The 12,815-nt window shown below is 40.4% G+C and overlaps 1 protein-coding gene across 2 annotated transcripts in view; it reads right to left on the reverse strand.

Moving 5' to 3' along the window:
• Positions 1–553: 553 nt before the first annotated feature.
• The window catches only part of ELAC2 (elaC ribonuclease Z 2), a 28,166-nt gene continuing 15,904 nt past the window's right edge, over positions 554–12,815 (reverse strand). For both annotated transcript variants that reach the window (XM_060764461.2, XM_060764462.2), the window contains 10 exons: positions 11,301–11,419; positions 10,586–10,682; positions 7,857–7,995; positions 7,011–7,049; positions 6,796–6,905; positions 5,189–5,288; positions 4,987–5,107; positions 3,451–3,529; positions 2,636–2,780; positions 554–1,977 (listed from right to left, as the gene is read on the reverse strand). In XM_060764461.2, the coding sequence (XP_060620444.2) occupies positions 1,735–1,977; positions 2,636–2,780; positions 3,451–3,529; positions 4,987–5,107; positions 5,189–5,288; positions 6,796–6,905; positions 7,011–7,049; positions 7,857–7,995; positions 10,586–10,682; positions 11,301–11,419 (1,192 nt within the window). In that variant the 3' untranslated portion in view covers positions 554–1,734. The remainder of the gene's footprint in view (positions 1,978–2,635; positions 2,781–3,450; positions 3,530–4,986; positions 5,108–5,188; positions 5,289–6,795; positions 6,906–7,010; positions 7,050–7,856; positions 7,996–10,585; positions 10,683–11,300; positions 11,420–12,815) is intronic.

Below are 12,815 nucleotides of genomic sequence, written 5' to 3' on the forward strand. Positions count from 1 at the left end.
TTGTTAAAATCAATAAATTTAGTTCCTCTTAATTCAAGCATCAGTAATCAATATCATTTTAACAGAAGTCAAGTAAGTACATTTAAGGTTCATTTACATATAAATTTAAATTCAATAATAACCAAGTAGAGGGAATATGATTTGCAAATAAGTGGAGTGGCACTTATATTCAATATTTAATGAAGTATTAATTTCAGCTAATTTTCCTTATCTATTTTACAAATACAAAGCTAACCTTATGTATTTTTTACTTTTTTAAAAAACCTTTAAAATGCATGTATTGTACACAAGCAGCAGCCACCCAAAATCTTGTCCCTTGAGCTCTTGGGCCAACTTCACCACAGATATCTTAGCAGCTGCCCACTCCAATGTCAAACATTTGGAATTGCCTGGCATTGCAAGAAGAGACATGTCAGCAGCCAGCAGTGACTTTCTCAGGTTTTTCTCTCAGCAGCAAACCACTTTTGACAGACCCCAAATCATTTTTCGTTACAAAATTAGAACTTAAGAGACCATGCGAATATACTCACAAGTACTACACAGAGACCAGGGATTTCTTCCCAACACAATTCTTTATGAACTTGCATTAGTAAGAACGTCACAATTTTGACTGTTTCTTTATGGTCCACCCTTTAAAAATCCTAAATTGGTTCACAGGTCTTATACAACTACCCATATATCTTCTTTCACTGAATCCCCTTTATGGCAATCTTCAAGTTTACCTTTGTCTTCTTTTCCAGATACCCAAGTGCCTGCCTCCATTTGTTTGCAAATTCTGAGGATTATTAAAGAGGTTTGTCTCATTAAAATGCTGAACCAACCCAACGTAAGTGAAAGGACAATGCGGGATCAGAAACCCTGTGGGCATTCAGGTTGTGTTGGGGCTGCTTCTCCAGACAGGTAGATCTAGCAATAAAAAAGCCTTATGTACCTAATTTATCTTCCTTTTCTAAACAATGGGGGAGAGACAGAGCTAGTCAAGAAGAAGCAGCGTCAGGAAAACACTGGAATGCTCCCCCCCCCCCCCCCCCCAATTTGCCTTCTTCCAAAAGTCTCCATGAATGAGGCAGGGCAATTGCATGATAAAAACAGCCTTGGATGATCCCTTCCACCATCCCTGTTCTTGCTAGCTGCAGCTAATAGGGAGTCAGTATACATACCAGGATAATACAATGGAGAGATAGTATGCTTTGTTGTGAATTAAGAAGGCAGCATTATGCTGTAAGCACTAAGGGAAGAATATTTTAAAACTGATCTCATAGATCCAATATTGCTTCTTGAGGCATGCATAGTTATAACACAACACATCCTCTTCTATGAGACATATCCATTCCATCTGATATTTAGTGAATTGCAAAATAAGGAACAGCATTCCTAATCACAGAGAGCCTATTGCTTTGTTACAGTGAACCGATCACCTTATGTTTATATAATACTTTTTACAATTGCTTCTCTGAGACTTTGTAAAGGGGGAAAACATTAAGTATGTCCTGTAAACTGCTAGATGAGCTACCAGGTTCAAGCATGTTTCTAGGTATTGTAGTCCGGAATCACACTTTGCTAGTAATGTGGACAATGTTTCCTGCAAGAACTTCATTTGTAGAAGAAACCATTTTTCCAGGGAGCAAACAGCTTGACCGGCTCGTATGAGCAGATCCCTCCTAGGATCACGTTTCATGCATGTCACTCAACCAGGTAGAAAGGCACAAAGGCAGTTCTCTGCTGCTGCATTGCTCAATTTGTCGTTTTCAGTTTTTTGTTTGGTGCTGCATGAGAATCCTCTGTGTGCTCCGATTTTGTTTTCGTGGGTGCCTTTTTCCCATCAACTGTCCGGGCCTCAGACATTTTCATTGCCTCTTGGAAAAGGCGCAGCTCTCGTCTCTCTCTGCGCTCTTCCATCTCTTCAATCTCATCCGCAAACAAGGCTTTCAAAGGCAGGATCAATTTTGGAATAGCAGCAGAATCACAGAAGCGCACCTGATAACAACAACAAAAAAATGTTAAAAGTAGCGGGAACAGTGCTAGAATCTCCACCCACTAACCGTTTACATAACCTTGTGAAACATGTACACAGCATGTGCAGTGACAATCCTCTGGATACTAAACACGAAATTCCTTTCTCCAACATTCAGTTCCCCTTGAACTACGCAGACCACATGACGGGAAAGTGTAATGCAAACTAAAGCATTGCCTTGTTGCTGGAGTATTCTCTTCTATGGCATCACCATCAGTGTCTCCAGCATATTTGTTACAGAAGTTATAAACACCAGGAAGGAGCATATCACAAAACCTGTAGCAAAATACTTTATCTCAAATTGGTCCTTGAAGATGTTTTGGATTACAACTCACATAAGTTCCAACAAGCAGTGCTAATGGTCAGAGACAGTGTACATTAAAGTTTGGATGGCCAAGACAAAAGCTATATTTTTGAGGGCTCCACCACTCCTCCCCAACATTTTCTGACAGGAAGGCCACACTGTCAAGCAGCACAACAAGCACCAGTATGTCCAAAACTATAGGTCACATCTTCATCTGCCAGTAAGGCTATGTTGCATTTAGTCCTTCTGGTTCGTTTGCTAAAAGCTTTTCAGGGAACAGAGGAGTGAGTGAACTCTAAGGCATATGGTTAACCCACCTGCATGTGATCAAATGCAATTCCAACCTTCTCACTGAAATCCTCACTGAAAAGAGGGATTTTAGCATAACGCTGGCTGAAGTGATTGAGCATGATGAATTCTGCATTCATCTTCATTCCAACCCCAATTGCCTGGGAGGTAGTGCTATAGAAAAGAAAAAGTAGTAGAAATAAGCTCTCTCCCTTACTCACACATCATCATAGCAGTTATCCTTCAAAGCTGAAAGGACTAGAAAGATGTGAAAAGCACATAACACCACTGGCGCAAAATGATGATTCCTGATCTAATGCCTCCTATGGAGTAGAAGCATTTCAGCTGCTATTATCAACTGCTACAATACTTCAAATACTATCAACAGAATAGCGAAAACCCTGTGCAAATACGCACGGCTTTGACTCAGAGCTCCTGCGCTGACTCCACCACAGAGTTACACTCTAGGAAATATTGTTTGGCCCTAACCTGTGGACATTCTGCCGGGAAACCAAAGTTCATAATGCTGTAGCTTTTCACTGCACACAATTCTTTCTTTCATGGCATAAAGTTGCATTTATATTGCATAATTCAATGGTTGGCTTGCTCGCTTCTGAAACTAAAGTTAACCCAAGATAGACTTCACAGCTGAGATCTTGTCAAAGCTACATTCATATCAAAATGAGTACCTACATCAAACTTACCACGAGTATTAGGGAACATAGCATATCTCCAGATGTTTGTTATTACTAGTTAGACTGAAATTTTCTCTAAAAGTTCTTTTCTTTTATGCAGCTCCCATCTAAGGAAATAACAATATAGTCCCATCTAGAAACTATTTTACCTATGTGTCTTCTCTATAGCTTCCTCTTCCAAACCATCCTCCAATGTGGCTTCGTGAATCAACAAGGAAGCATTCCTTCCTGTGAAAATAGGATTTTTCAATTTAAAGAAGAGAGGCGTAATTTTCCGAAGTCATCATTAAAGAGAGTGAGACATTTAGATTTCCCCACAACATTAGTAGAAACGGGCTATATCCACAAATATAAACAGGTTCAAAAAATCAAAAATCTTTATTACAGTCATAGACCAGTATAAGAAGAGTGGGGTACAGTCTCATAAATGCACTGTACATTAAAATCTAAAAGGCTATACACAGGTTAAGTGTACCTTGTCCGAAATGTAGGGGCCAGAAGTGTTTTGGATTTGTTCAAATTTTCAGAAAACAGGCAGTTCCCAGATTATGAACAAGATTGGTTCTGTACGTTGAATTTGTATGTGAGCCGGAACAGGTACATTTTTAAGTGTAACTCCAGCCAAAAGTATGGGTTGTTTTTTGGACAGCAAACCTGTAAGGTTTTTTGTTTGGTTTTTTTTGTTTTTGTTTTGCTGTCTATGCTTCTGTTCAGAAAATTTCACCTCATTTTCTGTCCCTGTGACAACTGGATTTTGAAAAGTTTGGGTTATCGTGGAAACAAGGAATGGTGATAAAGCTTCATCTGAGACACCTTTTTCCCATGATAAGTCTTTCAGGAGTGGATTTCCCTTCCTGGGGGTAGATTTCTCTCACTTCCTGTTGTCTCACCTCCATTTGTAACTAGGAGTCATATGTAAGGTGGATGCTTGTAACTTGGGGACTGCCTGTACTTGTATCATTACACAGATCCTCACGTCTCTGAAGCCTAACATTTCATTCATTCTCTATTTGTGTTGTCTATCAAGGGAAGGAGCTATAAAGAACCACTATAAGGAATACCACATGGCTGGCGGATAGCTTCGAGGGGGCAGCAGAGAAATAGGCAGAGGGAAAAAATGGGAGAAAGGGAGAGAAGAGAGAGAAAATAAAAAGAGAAAGAGGATGGAAGAAAGAAAGAAAGACAACTCTAATGTGACCCAGCATAGTCACGGAGAAGAAAGAGGAATTAGAAGGGAGAGCTAAACCCAATATATTTTCTCTGCTCTCCAGTTCTGCCCTGCAGGAAACAACGAAAGGGATAAAAAAAGAGAAGCCCTTCCCCAACAGTGCTGCCACCCCCTGTAAGAAAATGGAAAGGAAAGGGGAAGAAGATTGGGAGAGAATAAAAGACTGAAAAGGAGGGAGAGGGGCACCCTGTTATCCCTCACCCTGCCAGTCCTGACTGAAACAAAAGCGGAGGATAAAGGAGAAAAGGGGGAATGAAAGCAACCTAGCAAAAATACACATCTTTCCATTTCTCTCCAGCTTCTCATCTCATATGAGGTTGGAGAAAGACTGGGAGACAAATGAGGAAGAGCACCATTACCTCAAAGGTAGCAGCAGGCAACTGATTGCAAAAAAGTTTCAGGTTTTAGAGATTTTCAGATTTCGGGATAAGGTGAAGCCAAACTGTACAAAACTTACCCATTTCAACTAAAGCCTCGCAGGGCATGGTGTCGCCAGAGTAGACTATTTTCCACCCAGACTTGTGGACCATGGAACAAGCGAAAGCATTCTTGCAGTGTCGGACTAGACATGTCTGAAACTGAATACCACAATACATCAGCCACCTTAGATCTCTTTTGTGTGCCCCTCCCTAACCTACCTCACTCCACACCAGCCTTACCTTTGCAAAGTCATACTTCTCCAAAAGCGAGGCAATGAATGCTTTTGCTTTAGGTTTAAAGACATCACACCCTTCTATTAAAAACCGGGCGGGAATCATGCTGTAAGGGGAAAGAAACCACATAGTTAAATTTAACTGATATTTTCATTTTCTCTGAGATCTAGCCAACTGGATAGCAGCAGCTATAATCCTTATTAAGTCATCATGAGGCAGCAAATTAAGCTCGAGTCAGGTGTGAAGAAATTGTGGTCCTTCAACCATTTTGAAATATATTCTCAGAACCTATTACCATTATAAAATAATAATAAATACTTATTTATAGATCGCCCTCTGTCCCCAAGGGGACTCAGAGCTGTTAGCCATGCTTGGGAGGGTGGGGGTTGCTCATGAGCACTGTAGGTTCACGGGCCTCCTAATTCTCCTTAGAAAGCCTAGATAAGCTCATTCTTTCCCAAATTCTTATCTTTCCTTTGCTCCCAAACAGCAAAATCCACTTTCCCAGCCCTTAAACAGTACCTTAGAGCAAGCTGGTGCTCCAAGAAAACACAAATATTGACCACTGGTCATCTTGACAAGGACATGGGGTCCAAAACACAAAGTTGGGAGGGGCCAGTTCTACCCATATCTTCAGTAAAGTAGAAACTAAGTTCTAAGTCTTACAGTGGAAATGAAATTCTTCCTAGCTGGTGTAGTAGGGCTTACTTTTATTCTTCAAAATGTATACGTTATACATCTTCACAATCCTGTTTAGAGATGTTATTATCAAAGAGTTTCCAACAGACTCCTTGCCATTCAGCACATTACATGTGATAGAAGCAAACAAAGTTAGATAGAGAGTAAGAAAAAAAGAAAGAGGGTGAGGAGAGCTAGTGGGAGTTTTTTGCAGCCATTCAAAAATAATTGCAAAGCAAAATTTACAGGGTGTCTCTTCTACACAATGGCCTTTTCTTCATATCAGTCTTTAATGGTGGAATGAGATGCTTTCTCTGTGCCACAGATATTTCCAAGGATGTTTTCCAGTAGAAAAAAATACTATACAAATTACAATCCTTGGATATTCCTATCTGAGGTTATGATGTATTTGAATGCAAGAATGATGCCAGCACAAATGTTAAAAGTGTCAGATTAATTGAGGAGATGCAGATCGAAATGTCAAGTTGGATTCGTAATTCATTAAGTAAAATTGGGCCAGTCATTCCTTATAGCCTAATCCATCTTGCCCTTTCAAGACGAATAGGCTATTGTAGGGGCAATGACTCACCTGAATAGAGACTAATGCTATCTACTAATGGGTTACACAGTTTAGGGCTTTATCAGCTTTTCCAAAACCAAAAAAGTTTATCTGGCTACAAAAATGGATTTCCAATGTTGCCACCTATCTTTGGAATGATCTACACCAGAGACCAGAGAGGTACAAAAAAGGTTCAACAACAACTTTGTGTACAAAGCCATTCCCTGGCCAAGAAGTAGTCTTAATTTTATTTGAAAATTATTTTTATGTCTCACTATGCAACTTGTTTTAACATAAATTGCTTAGACACCTCATGACATTAGGTGTCAGCAATACTTCAGGATTTCACATTAACACATAGGGAATACCTACTCACTTGATGTGTCCCAGGATTTCTTGGCAATGGTCATGGTATTGATGCAGCCACATCATGAGCTGTGTGGGCGCTACCAACAACAGTGGGCTAGGGGACTGGCCCAGCGTCATCTAGAGCAGAAAGAAGCTAAGGTGTAAGGCGCTGTATTTCAAAAATCTGGACTAACTCGTTAAGTCACACTAATAACACTAGAATTTTAACTTTAAAGTACTTACAAATGCACGATGTCTCTGCAACAAGATATTCAACAAGCCCTAGGAGAAAGAAGTCCAGTTTGTTGAAAATACAAGTGGGCATTGGCCGTATTGCAAATAAATAGTTTCCTCCACACTTCTCTTTAATATGTAGATTGCAAAATGGGAAAAATAACAGTTCATCTGCAGAAGATGCATTCATTCACAAAGCAGCAAAAAGAAAATCCTTTTGTCTAACACCAACTATTCAGAAAGTAAAATGTTCTATGCTATTACAGCCTTGTAGGGGCCACAGAGGTACAGTGAGTTAAACTGCTATGCTACAGAACTTGCTGGCCGGAAGGTCAGTGGTTCGAATCAGTGGAAAAGGGTGAGCTCCTGTTGTTAGCCCCAGTGTCTGCTAACCTAACACTTAGAAAACATTCAAATGTGAGTAGATCCATAGGTGCCGCTTCAACAGGAAGGTAATGGCACTCCATGCAGTCATGCTGGCCACATGACCTTGAAAGCATCTACAGAAAACGTTAACTCCTCGGCTTAGAAATGGAGATGAGCACCACCCCCCAGAATCAACTAGACTTAATGTCAAGGGAAAACTTTTATCTTACTACAGCCTTAGAAACAAGGGGTTGCTTATGCTCACCATTTATTATGAGGACAATGGTGGCAACAAATTGAGGTGGTTGTATAAATATTGCAGACATTTCATAACGGCTTGCAGTTTAGTTACACAAGATTAATTACACAAATCATTTACTTAAACTTTCTATGTTTATCTGGAAATAATGGTGGCAAAAAGATTTACTCAATAAAAATATTGAAAAATAACATTTATTGGAAACATTAATAACCCACCCTTATACTCACCGTGTGATGATCAGCATGTATATGAGACACAAACACTGCTGCAATGTTACACAGCACTTTGTCAATTTCATCTCCATAATGGCGGCAAAGCTGGCCAAATGTTCCTTCTCCACAATCCAGAAGCAGAGACTGAGTAGCACTGGAAGAATAATTATTCAGTTGAATCTATTGGCATGTCTGTCCAATGTACCAAAGGAGATGAAGGACTGCACTTGGAAGAAATCACAAGTACTTCTTCATGGGAAAGGTCAAGTCAAATGACCCTGCTGAGTATCAAACCACCATCTCAATGGAAAACAAAGCAAGAAAAAGCTTTTACTATTCCTCCAACCCAAGTTATATAAATCCCTGCTCTGGTGAGGCCTGTTTGGCTCCCCTCCCCAACAAATGTCAATCAATGATGAATTAAAAGGATTCCACAGCTTTAGCCTTGTCCACTCTCTGATATGATTACCCATGAGTGCAACCACATTTCTTAATTTTCCACTTTTCGTTCTTTTTAATTTGTAATAGAAGTTGCCTGAACATTTAGATTTGATACACAAATGTCGTATTTTATTAAATAAATAATTAATAAAGATATTTTCTTCAAGAGCCTGCAAATAGCATTTAATGGTAGGATCAAATAAATTTTCAAATTGGGGGGGGGGGGGATGTTACACAGCAGGGAGCCACCTACTACCTATATCTCCACGTTGGTTGCAAGACCAAGGTCGGCTTGAACAGGAGGGAGATGAGGAAAGTGTGCACCTGCTATTTTTTAAAGGTTGGGTGCCCTCAAGTATGCTGATCACAGTCAGCTCTACCTTTCTTCATAATCAGAGTCAGCTCAGGCTGTGCAGGTCCTGGATGCTGTAATGGGTTGGATGACTGCCAAGGAACTCAAGCTGAATCCCAATTAGATGTAAGCTCTGTGGACTGAGAGTTCTCAAACCTGGGAAATGGGTAAGCAGCCTGCCCTGGATAGGGCTACATTCCCTGCTGAAAGAGGAGGTGTCTAGCTTGGAAGTAGTCCTGAGTCCCTTTATAACACTGGAAGCCCATGAGAACTCTGTGGCAGTGTTTGTCCAGGGCAACTTCAACCAATCTACAAACTACAGGTCACAGTTGTTCATGTGTTAGTGACTTCATTACACTGCTGCAATGTGTTCTGTGTGAGGCTTCCCTTAAAGAGGACTTGGAAGCTGAGTGCAGTGCAATACTAGGAGCAGCTTACATTTAATATTTAAAGGAACAGCACTGGTTACTAATACATCTGCACTTTGACTTCACGATTGTCATGGATGTCATTTATAATCCCTCAATACATAGAAGAATTGCACAGGCTATGCAAGACTGCCCATGGGCTCTGGTCTGTTGCAGTGGCTGCCCTCCATATCCCACCAGAGACACCCCACACAGTGAGGAAGAGGAGGAGGACCTTCCCATTGCGGAATACCACCCCCACAAAGACTAACTGGTCCCAATGCTGGATTCATTTCACTTCTAAATTAAAATATGGGTTTTTATCAGAGCTTATAGGAGTCTAACCATTTTACCCAAATCTATTCAAGTAGATAAATTTGCCTTTTGAAATTTTATTAAAATTGTTTAATATGCTATTAGACAGGGTGTTGTTTTTACTAAATTGGTTTTAACTGAACATCACCCTAAGAGCTAATGCTATACAGCTGCTATAAATACAACGTATAAATTACATGTTTTTATTTATGGGTGAAGGCTTGGGAGTGATCCTGGACTCATTGCTGAGTCTGGAACCTCAGGTCTCAGTGGTGGCCAGGGAAGCTTTTACACAATTAAAACTTGTGCGCAAATTGCACCCATACCTTGGGAAGCCAGACTTGACCATAGTGGTCCAACAACTTGTTACATTCCAAAATGACTACTGCAACACGCTCTACAAGGGGTTGCCTTTGAATACTGTTCGGAAGCTTCAAGTAGACTAATGGACAGCAGCCAGGCTGTTCACCAGAGCAGTGTACAGGGAGCATACAACTCCCCTGTTGCGTCAGCTCCATTGGCTGCCAGGCTACTACTGAGCACGATTCAAAGTGCTGGCTTTAGCCTATAAAGCCCTAAACAGTTCAAGCCCAGTTTACCCTTCTGAATGTATCTCCCTCTATGAGCCAGCAAGAAGATTAAGATCTTCTGGAGAGGCCCTACTATCAGTCTCGCCTCCTTCGCAGGCACGGTTGGCAGGGATGAGAGACAAGGCCTTCTAAGTGGTGGCCCCTCCTCGGCTATGGAACTCCCTCCCACAATGAAATTAGATCAGCCCCCTCCCTCCTAACCTTTAGGAAAAAGGTAAGCATTCAATGAGTAATCTATTAGTGCAAAAAGAAAAGATGAAGTAGTGCAACGACAAATTGGAACAGCCACGGACTACAATACTGGATTGCATTATTTTAAATAATTAATTTTAAGGTTTTATTATGTTTTAATTATTGTTTTAATGCTTATGTTTTTTATGTGTGTGTTTTTGGCATCTAATTGTTGTCCATATATGTAAGTGGCCTTGAGTTCCCTATGGGGTTGACAAGCGCAGGGTATAAATGCAGTGAATAAATAAATAAATAAGACTACCTTCTGCAGAGGTCCTGCAGGACAGTATTTGGCAAGCAACTGCACTGAAGTTCCTGTCATGCATCATGATTCCTATTGATGTTATCTGCTCATCCCTCCTTAGGAGAGATAGCATGCCCCACATTATGCAAATTGACAATACTTACCTAATGTTTATCAGAGTGGAGCTAACATTCCGGATTTTCATTGGGATTGCAGAGCCAGTTCCCAAGAATATAACTTCTGGGTAACAATCTGTGTTTTCTAGAAAGAGACAAAAAAGCTCTGAAATTCATGCAAAGCCGGAGCCCTATATTGTCACTGCTTGTCAACTTAAAAATAAGACACTGTCATAGGGAACATAGCCGCTTTGAGAGATAAAGCGGCATACAATAATAACAACAACAACAATAACGGAGAATGTGATACTAATGATGGATGTCTAATTATTCTCTTCCAGTTACTGAACTCAAGAGGGAAAGAAACCCTTAAGTTTGTATACAATCCTGGTGCTTTTCCTTGATCCCTTGCTGCTAACGAAACAGTAAATCCTTAGTGTTCAAGAGCAATAAGTATTGTACAAGAAAATCAAGGTTACTTAGAAATAGCTAAGTGAGAGACACTATTGCTAATAGAGTATTGCAAATATTTCAAGAAACCCCAATTTTACAGAAGGGAGAGAGCCTTAGCTCTAACATCCCCGACCAACATTTCAATCACTGTCCTTTGAACGGTTTTAGGGATAACCAAGTTATAACTGTCCTATGAGTAAAGCTTACAGCCCTTACACAGAATCCTCAGATTATATCAGAAACAAGGGGTGCATTTTTCTTATACAGATGTCTGGTTAGCGCTCTCACACACTACAGGTAACTTACTCACCTGACACAGTCAACCTGGCAGGTAAGCTCTCTTTGCACTTCTGCACAGAATCCTGGAAGTCAGGCAACTCCAAGGCTTCAGCTACAAATTCAGCAGGATTACAAACTGCAACAGCCTCCCTGAAAAAAAAAAACAGTCAGAAATTGGAAGGGTGTGAGATAGAACATCTAAATTTTCCTCATAACTTTCTCCAAATGCCCTCTAGTCCTTCAATCAGCAAAATACATAAGCCCTGAACAGTCTTTACAGATTTAAACCTGAGAACCCAGGTAATTTCCACACAGTTGGAATCCAACACATCAGACAATAGTATGAATCAAAAGCACTTTTTAAAATGATTCATTCACCCATACTTCAGTGTTCTATATACTTCTCCTCACAACGAATCTCATGATCTACTACTACTTACTTTTATAAAGAACTTTAAAAGTGAACCATGCCTGAATTTACACTGAGAGGCAGAAACAGATATTTAAGTGACTTACACCTCCCACTGTGTATTCTGCCCAAATGTCCTTGTAACATTTAGTTTCACATGTAGGTTGATAACATTCAATTCCATGCTAGGTCATGATGTCCTATTAATACAGGAGTCCTCAAACTATGGCCTGCGGGCCACATGCGGCCCACCAAGGGCATTTATCTGGCCTGCCTCTCAGTGGAATCAGTCTTGGCTCTGCTAATGCAGAGCTCTTTTCATTCTTTCTTTCTTCCCCTTACGCTTTCTCTCTCTTTCTCCCCATTTCAGTCTCTCCCCTTTTCCTCTCTCTTTTTCTTTGCCTTTCTCCCTCCTCCTTTCTCCCTTCTCTCTTTCTCCCACTTTTTTCTCTCTCTTTCTTCTCTTCTTCTTTTTATATCCCTTTCTTCTTCTTCTTCCTTGGAGGAGGTGGAGGCAGCGGTGAGTCTGGAGCGCTGTGGCTGCTGCCTGGAATAGTGTATTTTGACCAAACCTCTCCAGTATTTTCTGTTGGTCATGGGAGTTCTGCCTGCCAAGTTTGGCTGAATTCCATTGTTGGGGAATTCAGAATGCTCTTTGATTGCAGCTCTCACATGTCATTTTAAATAACGTATTTGTTCCCGTTTTGTTTTTTTACTTCAAAATAAGGTATGTGCAGTGTGCATAGGAATTTGAACATAGTTTTTTTTAACTATAGTCTGGCCCTCCAATGGTCTGAGGGACAGTGAACTGGCCCCCTGTTTAAAAAGTTTGAGGACCCCTGTGTTAACAGATAACACAATATGAACTTGTGTGTTGTTTAAATATAAAATAATAGGATTGTAATGCTAAAATAAGCTCCAGGTAATAAGGAAGAGGCTTTTTGTATGTAAGCAAGAGGAATTTCCTTTTGCAGGAAAGCACATAATTTACACAGATGGCAGCGGCATAGAAGCCTTCTACCGTCAGCCTGTCACCATGTCAAACTGGAAGTCTACCCTCTTCCAAGCATGTATTATGTGATTTCCTACAAAAGGAAATTCATCTGGCTAACATAAATAAAGTCAAGAGAAGTGCAA

The sequence above is a fragment of the Anolis sagrei genome, chromosome 2, assembly GCF_037176765.1.
Source record: "Anolis sagrei isolate rAnoSag1 chromosome 2, rAnoSag1.mat, whole genome shotgun sequence".
NCBI lineage: Eukaryota > Metazoa > Chordata > Lepidosauria > Squamata > Dactyloidae > Anolis > Anolis sagrei.